The sequence below is a fragment of the Falco biarmicus genome, chromosome 8 (genome assembly GCF_023638135.1).
Source record: "Falco biarmicus isolate bFalBia1 chromosome 8, bFalBia1.pri, whole genome shotgun sequence".
Lineage (NCBI taxonomy): Eukaryota > Metazoa > Chordata > Aves > Falconiformes > Falconidae > Falco > Falco biarmicus.
Genome location: NC_079295.1, coordinates 5653354 through 5667717, shown reverse-complemented (window position 1 = coordinate 5667717; position 14364 = coordinate 5653354). Strand labels below are relative to the sequence as shown.

Genomic DNA, 14364 nt, shown 5'->3' with positions numbered 1-14364 from the left:
AATGCTAGCTGCAAAAGCAGGAGCATCAGAGTCCTGGTATTTACATTTCATTGTGAACTGCATCACACTGTATAAACAAATGACTTCGAGAATTCTAAGTCTTGCATACTTCAAGGAGGAATTTCAGTCTTTCAGCCTGCATGAGGGAGGAGATTAGAATAAAGAAAAATTAAAAAAAGAACGCAGACACACACACCCTTCCAAGAATAAGATGGAGAGTTAATTTAGCCATTTTATGAAGAAACAAAATCCAACTCAGGGAAAAAATTAAAAATCATTCTGATTCCTATTTTTTGTGACCAGAAGTATAAGCCAATAGTTCTAACAAACAGTCCCTAGAAACTACTTTTAGTAAAAGTCTACCCTTTTGCTAACCCAGCCTCAAACCTATGGTTTCAAAGTAAACAACTGAAAGCCAGAAGATGAACCACTCTATTAATCCTACCCAGGTTCAGTTTTATACCATTACACTGGGAGAGAGTAGGGATCCATTCAAACCTTTTTTCTTGCTTGGGGGTGGAAACACCGGACAAACTGGAGAATGGCCTTTACACACGGACCCAAGACGGCCTATACTCACCCTGTAGTTCACTGCAGTAACTGCTGCACAGTGCCTCACAGCTTTCTCCAAGAACAAAGCCCTTAAGTAACTATTTGAGGAAGCTACACACTCCTGGATCCTAGGAGTGTCCCAGCTAATCTGAGTATCGGTGGCTAGTAAGTCTGGGTAACAATACTACCTACCTAACAGCATATGCTTTCCCTTCAACTCATCATCCTTCAGGGCACAGACCAACTTTACCTCAAAAGCAGTAATGTGGTTTAGCTATGTTTTCAGACTTCTTTTTCAGAAGTTGAAACATTTAAGCTACAGGATAAGTAGACTAAAATATAAATAACATTTTAAAAAGTCTTACTCCTTTTCTCAAGGGACCCCTACTCGCCAAGTAGTACCAATGAAGTAATCGGGGTTTTGAAAGCAGGGACATTTGATGCAGACATGAAGCAGAGCAGCAGGATCTTGCTCTCTCACATCGCATTTTGAAACCCTGCGTGCCATGAATTTCTCAGTTGATTCCTGTCCCAGTAGGAGAAAGGCAGGGAACTATCACACCAGAAAGTTTCTTCTCATGGCATTGAGGCAACGCTCGCTGACATTTATAAGACAGCCTAAGCCACAGCTATGTCCTGTTAGCAAGCGGGATGGCAGGAGCCTCCCCTTCCCAGGCACAGTCACATTTCCTCCTCCTGCCATCGCTCAGCGGCTTTCTCCCAGGCAGAGCTACAGATTAGGATGTCACACACACCAAATGTCAAGTCACTATCCAGATCAGGCATGCTTAATTCTGTCCCAATTTTAAGTCTTTATTGAACATCCTGTAGCTTCATGTAAAATTTACCAGATGTTCATCTGTCATACTAAGCACGTGGACCATCTTTAGAACCCTGAAAGGCTTAACTTGCTTTTCTGTACTGAGATGATGCAAAGATTTTTTCTGTGTCAGACCTGAGCATGGAGAAAACTCAAAGCAAAGCCTCTGAGATTCCCTTGGGTCCCCCTGAAACCAGAAACCAGGCTGTGTTTGTGTAGTGACATTTGCTCACAACTGAAAGCAATCTTCGGTCAAAATCACATGAATCTGTGCAAAAGGATAGCAAAACTCAGCACGACTTCGTCTGGGGGGGTTATTACAGAAAGCCTGCATAGCTCTAATACTCCAGGGATAACAGATTTTAAAAACACTGCTTATACGAAAATCATCTCTATGTGCACTTAACATTTTTCAGTGTAATTGATAAAAGATTTCTAACTACTCTTTTATTACAAGTAACTCACTGCTGTCAATTTTCCTAATTCATACTTACTTCAGACAAATAGATCCTGATGTCTGTTGCCCTCTTTTACATGAAAAACTGAAATAATGAAAGTTTTAATTCATTAAGGGGCAAACAAACTACGCAGAAGTCACCTCACTACAAGAAATAAGGCTATTCATGTGCTTCAAGTCAGATTTCCAAATTACTCTCCTGAATGGCAGATTTAGATCACCAAATATTTACTTTCTGTATTCATTACTTTCAAACACAAACAAAATAAACTGCCTATCTTGCACAGTGCCTATAAAATAGACAAATTCTGTCCTGCAAAGGTTTCCTAGGAAACCAGGGAAGGCTCAAAGAGACAGAGAACAGCTGGAAAAAGAAAGAAAGAAAAAAAAAAAATACCCACAACCAAAAAAAACCCCTAAGTGCTCTATAGCCTCAATTCTAAAACTGTTACAAAGATATTAGTAATAAAAATTAGAGCACTGGCTGGCCCTAGCATTCTTCATAAGGGCAACCATGCACAGCTTGAGGAGAACAAGGTTTAACTCTTCTCTCCCCACCATCGCACCCTGCCCCCCCAAAAAAATAAAAAAAAAACAAACCAAGGAGTGGGAACATTTTGATACAACATGGTACGGCTACAGAGGTGTGATTCACTGTCTAGAGATTTCTTTGCTGAGGAGCCAGATTCCACTTCTGAAACTAGTCAGCTATTCAACACGAAAATCCATGCAATTGAAGAAATATATTATTAGCATGGTGACTCAGTACATATATTACAGTAGTACCCTCAGGCTTCATTTGAGATCAAGGATGCTTTGTGCTCAGCACCGCACAAATTCATAGGAGGGTCCTGCACTTTAAGGTACCATGAAATCAAAGCATGCTCAAGCTACTCAATCTCAGCGTTCAGGTTTAGAAAAAATTTTCTATCACTACAGCAAAAGTTTTAAAAGGTAAAGGACAATTTCCCTAATCTCAGTTCTAATTTCTGAAGCGGGCTTCCGAAGGCACTCTGCCAATCATCAGCACAATTCCAAGATTCAGTGCTGCCCCTGCAGCCATACAGTTGTGTTGGCTCTTCCTTCTCCACATAGCTCCGTTTTCCATGTTCTGCCTTGCTTGTCACCACGCTTGGTGCCTCTTACATCAAGCTCTTCTCTTCCTTTGTTGCCAATGCGTGTTCCAGTATTTTCTGACTCTTGCCAAAGCAAGCATTTAAACATCTGGAAATCATCCTCTATTACTTTCACCAGCGAGATGCATCTGCCTTGCAATGTAGTTCCTATACAGTGGGAATGTCTGATGTCTTAAGACACCACACTTTATATATATGTGTGTGTGTATATATATCTGTGTATATATAAAATGCATTCCCTATTACACTACTCTAAAATTTAACGCACATTAAGTTACAAATATACATGATTTTATTTTTAGAATTTTAGCATGTATACTGGTAACCCCAAACATTCCTAATTTGAGAGAGTTCTACATTACCGATTTTTAAAATAAATAGGAAGCAATAAGCTACATTCAGAATTGTGTTCTTTACCTAGTGCATGCAATTTGAAATTGAAATATTTTTTTACTAAGATTTGGGGGGGGGGGGGGGGGGGGCGGCACTAATGGACAAAATGAGATCTCACATATAAAACCTAGAGTCTTTTGTATGATATGTTTGGAATGATGACATCAAAAGTGCTATGATTTGAACACAAAGTCAGTAAAAGTCTTAACGGTGTCTTCAGAAGTTGTTGCCACATGGATTCCTCTTCGGGACTCAGTTCGAGCAATCATTAAAATATAGGATAGCTAACATGTCAGATGCTGTGTGCCATAAGATACAAAGCAGGCATAATGCAACAATTCTGACTTGTAAGCCCTTTGTTAAAAACATTGTTTTAATGCCTCACAGGCCTGAAGAAACACTGTCAATTTGGATATATAGCATGTGAAAAGCTCTTGTATGGTCTGCGTGAGTTAAAGAAAATACAACTTCAACATTGCAGGTTCTTTAACTGCATCATGAAGTTGATTACCTTTGCTTTCAGAAACCACTAGATTTTCAATGCATGCATTAGAGTGTGTTGGGTTTGGGGATTTTGTAATAAAAGAAGCCATTCCTTCAATGGAAAATTAATACAAAGGAAGAGAGATACTACTTCCTGTCTGTGCCTCTGAAGGAGTGGAAAATGCAAACTATTTTCACTCCTTTTCCTCACCCTGAGGTCACAATAGGGTAATAACACCTCAGTCGCGCAGAGCCAAGAGCTCCTCAAGAGGCACGAGCCGCACCTGGCACCCCATGCCTCTCTGGAAGCTCCTGCTTCTTTTGCTTCCCTTCATCTTCCCTTCTCAAAGCTTTGGACACACTGAGGATTACTCAGTCTGGCAGGTGTGCACATGGCAAAAACCTCAAATAAAAGACATTCAGTCCTCAGAACATCTGTCTTATTCAAGTCTGGGTCACCTAAATTTCCATTTTATCACCTTTTTTTTCCCCCATAAATTACCGCATAAGCTGACATTGGACTTGATTACTGAAGGATGAAAAAAAGCCTCTCATTCTTTTCCTTGTGTTTTTCTGCCTAATGGATCCTAAGAACCACATTTCTCTTCACCGATTCCTACTATGTGCCAAAGAAGAGCCTCCTTAGTTTTAGCCTGCTCTGATTACAGAGCACAACGCAAACTCTGTCGTTTTCATCACTCCCGCTTACACGTTTTAAAGATAATTCTCTTCTTTGTATTTCTTACCCATATTTTTGCACAGATGGCAAGTATTTCATTACTCATTATCATCTGTGAATTTTGTTAACATCCTGTTTCTTTCCTGGTCCAGATTACAGAAGACTGTCTGTGAACCCATGAGGTTCCATCCACAATGAAGATACATTACTCAATCACACACCTTTATTTAATTCTCCCACCGCTCACCACAGCAACATTCAAGCCAATACTAACTTTAAGATTTCCTAAGAAAGTGAGCCAAATGCTTTACTAGCAATCAAACATTTTTACATCAACACAGCATAAAGCCTTTTAAAATTATTGGGGGGGGGGGGGGGGGGGGGGCAGGAACAGGAACTCTGCAACGTCCTTGCCCGGTAACAACAACCAAGTTAGTTATAATTCAACAGTGCACACAATGAATGATGCTCAAGTCCTCCCTTAGGGATGCTACAGTCCCATCTGCAAGTCTGACTCCTAAACTATTTTGGAAAGATCTGTTCCTATCTCCAAAGACCTGAAGTCTAACTGATTTTCAAAGTTCCTGTTGAATAAATCAGGATTTTTCCAGAACTGTAATAAGTGAGCTTGCCTTGTAGCAATAATACATTATTAAATAAAGGCACCTTCAGCCAGTTTGGGATCAGCAGCCATGCTGTTAGGTAACATTAAGCCAGGACAACCCCAGAACCACAAGGTGGTTTGCTAGCTGGAGCCCTCAGCGGTTAATCGCTGTTTCAGTTCATCTAGTTGGCAGGTTTCTATGGGTCTGGTCACAGCTGCCACAGAGAATGCTCTCCTTTCTTGACCTTAACCTCTTGTGCAAAGCATCACTACCATTGGGTCTGGGACACACGTGAAGATAAGTGACATTAAAGTATGTTCTCATTTTGTGATGGGAAGAGGAATTTCAGAAAACAGCCAGGAGTTTTAGAGGAGGAGTGAGATGATCCGGCCACTCAGTGGTATCTTTCCTACTAAGAGGCTCATCATTAATGTGAGAAAGCCAAATATAGATCATACTGTATTAAAAAAAATACATTTTTATTTATTGTATTACTTGTTACTGATAATTAAAATTCATAATTTGGGTCAACTGAATGTTCATCATTCAAGGTAACTTGATTTACCTAAAATAGCACTGATGGCTTAAAGATGGCTAAATCATCCTTATATGTCTAACAAACCTAATCATATATCCTAGTCTGAAGTAAGTTCCTCTTGCCAGTGAGATTTCAATTATTTATCTCAACAATGCGCCACGGAATGCTGTTATCCAACCATCGAGCATGCGAGACTCAGTATTTGGAATGCTTAAGGCACTGCAGCTGACAAAAATAACACTTTAAAACAGACAGAAAATGAGACAAAAATAATTATCATAAGATAGCAATCAGTACGTCATTACATCACATTTTCATCAGATCAAGAGATTTGGTAGAAGCCTGTAAAGGAAATATTTGTGAAAAGCTGGGTGGAAAACAGGCAATCAAGCAAGCAAGCACAGCTTCTGTTCACTGCTTCTGCTTTATTTTTTTCCTTAAAAATTTTTTCTTGACCTACTGGGATATTTAACAGGACAAGAGACATAAGACTTCAGACTAGAAAGTGATTAAATATCAGTCAAGGTCTTCTATGGTTTCTTGGAAGAGGGAGGACGGCTTTAAACAAAACCCTCAGCATAACCTCTGAGGTTACCTGTAGTAACACAACTATCCAGGGACAGGCCTTCTTAAATGAGGAACAGTTTCTTCCTGGCTTTTAGCTTCTATTTTTGTTACCATCTAATGTGCAGTATTCACCTTGGAGCAACTGGCCCAGGAAAGACTCAGGACGATACCTTTTATCTCCCTTAATCCCTCGCCGCACCATGCTGCCATTGTGCCGTTAATGCCTCCCTTCAGACGGGCAGCCTGCCGAAGGACGCTGGCAGGCAGCTCCTGGCCAAAGAGCAGTTGGAGAAGATACTGTACGGACCTTCTCAGCCAGACATCTACCGCACAGCAGGGATCAGGCCTCCGAGAGACAGTTTACTCTTCTGTTCCTACTCTAAGCGAGTTCATGTCCAAAACTCTGAATTCCTGCCAGCAGTATCAGTCGCTGCTTGTGTTTCTGCTCAGTCACATTATCCAAAAAAACAGGGGCACAGAGATTCAAATTAATTCTTTAGTCCCCCCCATGCTACCGTTACATAATCCAAAGGCTATAAATGAAAACTAGCAAAGACACAAAACACCGTGGAATTTTTTCAGTATAAAACCAACCCCATTACATCATTCTCCCAACTGTACTATTTACACAAAGCTGCAGAAAAAACACAAATTCTCCAAAACTCCAATCAAGTTTGAGCTGGCAGCAGCATGGCCAAGGAACAACGCTTAGACCAGCCCTCCAAAGACAAGACCTATCTTCAGCAGCTAATAAACAAGGAATCCCAAGGGTGTGCATGAATAGAGGTTCCCCGTACAGGGAGCATCCCACCGCTGGCCCTCTGACAACCATTCTTAGTCTTCATGCTTATATAACACATGACCTTTCCGCAGCAAACGCGGGTGGGATAGTGGAATAATGGAATTGTTTCTCACTACATGAATAAAAGACAGCACAGCAGGCTATGAAAAATGTACGTTGCTTACTAAGAAAAGATAATTGTAAGTAATGGTTTGGATATTTTAATTACCATAGCACTGGGGGCTTATCAGCATCCAAAGCCTACCGCATGCTATTGTTTTTGTAACTATAAATCAACCTATAAAAAAAGAATTTATATGAACAAATTGTTGTGTCACTTCTATAGACAGTATCGCTGGTTTATCCTTTCTGGTAGCTCAGCAACAGCACTAACTCTTCACATTTCTCAGAATTTAAGTCAGGAAAAGCATAAATCACAGAATAATCTGTGACACAACGTATTGATTACATTAAAGATGTAAACAGTACACAGCATCGCCTCTGAGGTACCTCTCATCCTCAAGGTGTTATGTGACTTAGAAGCCATTTTTCTCCAGCTTGAAAGTACCTGATTTCTTAACACTTATTTTTGACGACAGAAACAAACACATTTCCCTCATTCCTTTCTCATTACCCTTTGAATCAATGCATCAGACGTTGCAGTTCAAATTGTATCTGACCTCCTGCACGTTACAGTCTCACCAGGGCTTCAAAGGGCGGTTTAACAAGGCGGATCTGTTGCAGTTTGAGATTTCAGGCTGCCAGTACAACAATCTTTCCTCGTGCTCTGAAAGTTCAAACTCCAAGAAGCCTTTGTTGAAAACTGAAATTCTGAGTTAATCTGATTAATTTACTCATTTTACACTCAAGTTTTGGCCTGTGCATTAGATTAAGAATCGGTTCTTTTGTCTATAAAATAAGTTCAAGTGCAAGCCCAGCCTCTCTTCCTTGACCCAACTGAGAATCCACTGGATTGGCACCTTCATTTATTCTTTCGAAGAAGAATTTCTGAGAAAAATATAGTATATCACCAGGAATTTACACACAAAAATGTGCAGGGTCACAAAGATAAACATGGGTGAAACAATCAGTGTACATATAAGGATAGATCACATGCCTCTGGCTGGAATTTCGACTATTTTTTTATTATTACTTTATTATTTTTTGGCACTGAGTTCATTGCCTTTCTCTGTATATGGAAAAATAGTTGCACACAGGCCATGAACATCTGCTCGGTTTTTTTTAAAGGATCATAGTCTTGCATGAAGGTCTGCCTTCAGAGTTTCTGCTCCCCCACACGTACACACAAGAATCCCTGTGCTGCTTGTCTCACAAAACACCAAAACCCAAGTAATGTGGTGAGTTGACCAGTTCTAATTCTAACCACAGAAAAATGATATAACTTCTAGTTAACTCAGAGAGAAATACTAAATACTATTCATATACCAGGAGCTGCTCCTAAGCAGGGTTTCCTGGGTAAATCTTATTACAAATTGAGGGGTTTAGCGGACATTTATTTTTTCTGAAAACTTCTAAAGAGTTAACAAATTGAAAAGGGCTTATTTTTATGTTTATATATACACGATTGTTAAACAGAACCAATCCTGCAATGTTTTACATTAACAAAAAACCTAAATAAAACGTTATCATATTGAAACAAATTACAAAAATGAAAGGACTTCACTAAGAAATGAAGTGTGAGCGTGCCAAAATGCAAACGAGAGCATGAAATGACCATTTGGCAATAATCTGTATCTGTAAACACTGTGGCAAAAAAATATGCCTGCACTAACGACCACAGTACACAATTATTCTTCAACCACAAAGTATTTTCTAAAAAAAACAAGCTAATATGGAGAGCTTAACATGACCCTCAGTTTTACGTATTCCATATTTTTGAGCACAAGTTTGCTTAGTCTGAGCAGGAAGAATATTCTTGAAGACTCTTCTTGGGGAAATTTCTCTGTAGAATCTCCTTCCCACACTTTTACAGGCAGGGAACACAACCACAAATATTCTGGAGTCGTAAGTCAGACCCCAAAGAACTGTGAATTCCCAGTAAACCTCCCTGCGCCAGGGGAGGTTTAGGTTGGGTGTGAGGGAACATTTCTCCACCAAAAGGGCGGTGAAGCCCTGGGACAGGCTGCCCAGGGAGGCGGTAGGGTCACCATCCCTGGAGGGGTTTAAAAAACACACAGATGCAGCCCTGAAGGACATGGTTCAGTGGTGGCCTTGGCACTGCTGTGTTAACAGGTGGACTCAGTGATCTTAAACATCTTTTCCAATCTAAACAATTCTATGATTCCAAGTATCATAAGATTCTTGCTAAAACTGTGAGAATTAGCAAGACCGATTTCGTCCCCACATCTTTCATATAAAATCATTATCCTTCTCCTTAGGAGCGTTGAGGACTATTTACAAAGATGAAAGACCCATAAAAACCAACGAACCATCTGGCATGAATGCTCAGTTACTCGCTTACCTCCTCCTAGCTACAGCTGAATTTCCCTTGCCATCATATACCCAACACTTGCCCCAGCGAGGAGACTGTGCAACAGAGGCATCATCTTTAGGGAGAAAAGAGGCTACTAATATCAGTGAGGGAATAATGGACATATTTAATAGCCCCTATTCAGCCAACTGAGCTGTTTCTGTCTCCATTAAGGCCAGACCATCCTCCTCTCTCCTTTGCCTAGTTTCCAGGCAAAGTGAAAGACCTGGAGAATTCAGAGAAGGCAAAGATAAACATGAACTCAAATGGAATGGCCATTGTTTGTCTTTGCTAGCTCACGCTGTTGAACCAGGCAAATTAGATACTTTTAAATTCATACCAGGGCTCACATCTCAGCTGAAGTGGGGCTGACACTACAGGAGTGGGACAGGGAAGGATAAATCGCCACAAAATTCACAGACAAGGGTGTGTTGTAGAAACTGATGAGAACCTAAAGGCAAGTGGAGGACTGCAGTGAGAAATACAGGGGATGGTGGCAACGGACCATCACTGCCATGCCCATGTGCAATTTGGCACAGGCAAGTCCTTTTGAAGGAGCCGATTCCCCCAATTTCAGCCCTGATTCAAGTTAACAGATTTTCCACTGAAGGCGTGTTCCTAGTTTTCTTAAACAACTTTTCTGAAGAAAGCAATCACATTTACCCTCACAGGTAGAGGGAAAAGGGTCCCAGCAGCATGCACTGCTAGTAGTTTCCTCTATCCTGAGTCCTAAGGAAAGAGGAATCATACAGCATGTGGATATCCCTACATCAAATATTCAGGGCTTCCAAGTGTTCAGGGCTTAAATGGCACATAATTTCAGCCATCTCCTAGGCAGTTTTTAGCCCTACTGCATTTCTCAGCTAGTCTGGGCCCCTACACAGGAATTAAACCCAGGATCTTCCAGTCTTTCTAGGATTTTGCAATGCCGACTTTATTCCTAAATAACTTTTAAATAGGCACATTTAAAACAGCCCATCTCAAGATGACCAATTTTGTTGCACTAGGTTTGAAAGTGCCTGTTTTCCAGGGTTTTACCTGCCTTTTAAGTGTGTGTACTATCTAGCACTACCAGCCAAGCGTTCCTGAACAAAACAGATCGATCTGCAATGGTTCCAAGAGAAAAAAATTAATATAGAAACTGGCGTTACTTAAAAGCACAGCAATGGTAAGTGCCAAAAAAAGAAAATGTTAAGCAGTATACTTGTCCTGAGGTAGTATTATGGCGCTTACATTAAACTGGTTTTCAACCATTTTACCTGCTTTACTATAATCAACTTATCTGTCAATATCACACCCTTATCATGATAAATTCTGTAACATAGATCTGCCAAAACTATTTCTTTCTTCTACTGTGGTTGAGGTTGGTAACTGGTGTTTAGTCCTTCATGTTTTTTTTCTCGGATTTGGCATGAAAAATGACCAGTAAAACACTAGTATATGTACTTTCTGGCAGTCTGACAGTTTTTTTCTAACATAAGCTTCCTGAAGCACCTTCCCTGCTTCCACAGATGCCTCCAATATTTGTCTACCACAACACTTGTATTCAGGTGACACACTGGACCAACTGAATGTGGAGAAGTGAAGCAGCTGCAGCACAATACAATGTACACTAATGTCAGACCTCTGCACAAGTACCAAACCCAAGACAAACTAAGGGTAAAAACCTGCCCGTTCTGCAGCTTCTGCGGGCTTCAATCAGGAGCTAAATAAAAATTTAAACCCCTTGTTTATACAGTTAAACCAGACCAATGTGTAGGATGTACCGCCCCCTCTTCTTCCTCACTGTGCACCATCCCACACAACACACTCAAATAGCTTGGGTTTGTATTTTTTTTTTAATAAAATGAACACTGTTGAATGGTAGACGGGCTATTACATTCTCAAACAGGAAGACGAATAAGTGAAGTAAGTGCAAACAGATGTCACTAATTCATTACAACATGTTTTGCTCTCTGACTTACCACGTACCTCTCCGTTTTCTCAGCCATCAGCGTATGGGAAGTACATCCCAGAAGGTGTTGCTACATTACTGGCTCATCCCCTAATTTCCATAACAGCAACAAACTAGTGAATGACCCATAATAACCCCACAGAAATCTCACATAAAACCTGTCTTTTTTTCTTTTTAAGCAGCAAAAAAGCTATCATTTTTACAAAACAGATACCAAAAAATGAAGCCAATATTTTCACAAGTGTTTTCTTGGGCTTTATATGTAACCGAAACACGCATAATATTTGCCTCCCTTTATGGCAAGTACATGAATTATACTCCGAAAATTATACAAAGTGCCCCCTCTATGGGACTTCTTCCACAGCTGTGCAGAGTCTCATTTTGCTTTGTAGAACAAAAGTTTCAGAATTACTGTGTTGTTTTATTCATCGGGCTTTGATTCCTCCTCACTTGTGCAATGCCGCGTATTATCAGAAAAGTTCAGTTACGAGAAAAATGAAAAACTCTTGAAAACACACAATAAAATAACTGTGAGTTCTATTGTAGGGGAATGTATTCATCCCTTTGTTAGGTATTATTTGGAATAGAAGCCGGTGTTACGTATGAGAAGCCTAGCAAGTACGTTCAGGAGTACAACAGCTACGGAGTGTCCTGTAACCAGCCTGCTCACATTTCAGGAAATCAACGTACAGCAGGACATCCAGCCGGAGTGATGGAAGGGCGCTGGCACAGCGCGTTCCCCTGACCACCAGTCTCCCTTTCTCAGGCACTGGACCAATATTACATCCAGACAGCCAGAAAGCAGCCCAAGGGAGCGCAGGTTACACAGGTCAGGTAGGCAGCTTGCCAGCCCTCCTGCACCCACAGAGCTTGCTAGGGACCGGACCCAGCGCGGCTCTGCCAAGGTGGGGAGCAGGCAGCCCCGCCAGCGACAGCAGGGGAAGGAGGCAAAGGGGGAAAGACAGGGAGAGGAAAAGGCGGCAGGGGAGAAAGAAAGGAAAAAAAAAAAAAAAAAAAAAAAAAGAGAACAACAAAAAAGTTTTTGAAAAAAGGAAAAAAGATTAAAAGAAGGAAAAAGATTTAAAAAGGAAGAAAAAAGGAGGAAAAAAGAAGAGAAAAAAAGAAAAGAAAAAAGAAGAAAAATAAAGAAAGGAGGAAAAAGGAGGGGGGAGTTAAGGAAATCCACGTTTCTCTATTTCCCTAAAACAAAGAATGTGAGAATGCAGATGTAGCTCAGCGCAAACGACTCCGCCCTGCGCGAGGCTTCTGTGTTTACTTCTCCCAGCTCAGCTTGCTCTCCCTTCAGCCCCGTCCCCGGCACTTTCTTTTGTTGCAACCGTCCCCACGGCCGCAGCCGCGGGTGGGCAGCAGGACCCAGCCCCCCCAGCCGGGACAGCGGGGCTCAGCCCCCCGCAACCCCACCGCCTGCCGCCCGCGGAGCCCCGGCTCCAAGCTCCCTCCGTCTCCTGGCCAGAAGCTGGAGACGCAAACCTCTCAGCCCCCTTCACTTACGTCTATAAAAGCAAAACTCCTGTTACCCTTCCACCCCAGAGGTTTTCCAGTCCGCTTACCACCCAGATCACACGGCGAGCCCACTGCGTGCACAGAGCGGGGAATTACTATAATCATTCTAGAGGGAGAGCGAGAAACTCACCAGCGTCATATTCTTCCTCCTCTTGCGCTTTTATGGTTACAAATCGGCCTAATAAAGCAACAAGGATGAAAAAAGTTCTCGTTTGTACCCAGATTGCCATCACGCCTAGCTATGAGGCATGTATCCTCCTGGGCAGCAAAAAGCGCAGAAACATAAGGTTATTTTAGCACCATGAAGCCAGCTGGGGAGTCTCGCTGCCTTTCAGCATCAGTTCCAGCACAAAGTCTGCGAGCCCTTTTTTTTCAGCACCAGCTCCAGCGCAGTCTGCAAACACTCCTTTCAGGGGATGCAGCTTTAAATAGGAAGAATGCTGCCTCCACTTCTCTTCCTGCCCCTTTTCAGCTCATTCAAGCTCCTAATCATCCACTCCCTGCCAAGCAACAGCCTGATTGATGGTAAATAACCGAATCAGAGCTGGCTTCACTCTTCCTTGAACTTTTCTCTTTACGACTACACTTGCAGGATATTTTCCTGCTGCTGTGCAGTGTATATGCTGGGTCAGGACCATTTATTATGAAAGCAAAAGCATAGCTCAGGATGAAGCTGTCAGGGAGGGAAAGCTCTGCTTTTAACACACCCAGCCCAGGCTTTCTGGGAACAGAGGGTATAGCCCCTTTTGGAGCAGATTCCCATACTAGGAACTTGATCCCTTCCAGCTTGCCGAGAGGAGGATTTCCTCCTCTCCCTTGATAACTGCCCCCCCGCCTTGCTGTAGCTGCATTATCAAACATGAGACCAGTCCCTCAGAGGGGCCACAGAGCTATCAAGGCAGCTTGTTTTGGGAACCTGTAAATAACCACCCTTTCCCCCCAAAGGGGAATCATCTCTCCCAGTTTTCCAAATAATCTTTCCTCAGATGCTTGGCATGTTCTCTATTTACTGTCTATCAGCTGGGAAGACTCTTGCAAACCTCTGGAAGGCACTCGATACTTCTAACAGCAGAATGACAACCCAAACTATCCAACCGCCTGCTGTTCTCCGAGGCTCTCCACTCCTATTCCCCGAACACTGGAAACTTACCTGAGCCCCAGCCTAATATTTAGCCCTCAACAACGTGCCTGAATTAGCATTCTAGCGCAGGCACTGAGAAAATCTCTCCTTTTGGATCACTTGCAACTGGGAGTAGGATGCCAGGTTTTCTTCTTCCCACAGTGCTAATGGTCTGTGTAAAGGAAGTTCCATCACTAATCCCCTCATTTGCTAAGAATGCTACCTGCTGCAGGGAAACACAGATTCATCTGTTGGAAGGTTTTC

The 14364-nt window shown here is 41.9% G+C and overlaps 1 protein-coding gene across 1 annotated transcript in view; it reads right to left on the bottom strand.

The window, feature by feature from the left end:
• Positions 1-13680, bottom strand: part of COL5A2 (collagen type V alpha 2 chain) — a 113067-nt gene extending 99387 nt beyond the window's left edge. The window contains exon 1 of the mRNA XM_056349466.1: positions 13111-13680. Coding sequence (XP_056205441.1) covers positions 13111-13210 — 100 coding nt within the window. The 5' untranslated portion in view covers positions 13211-13680. The remainder of the gene's footprint in view (positions 1-13110) is intronic.
• Positions 13681-14364: the final 684 nt, after the last annotated feature.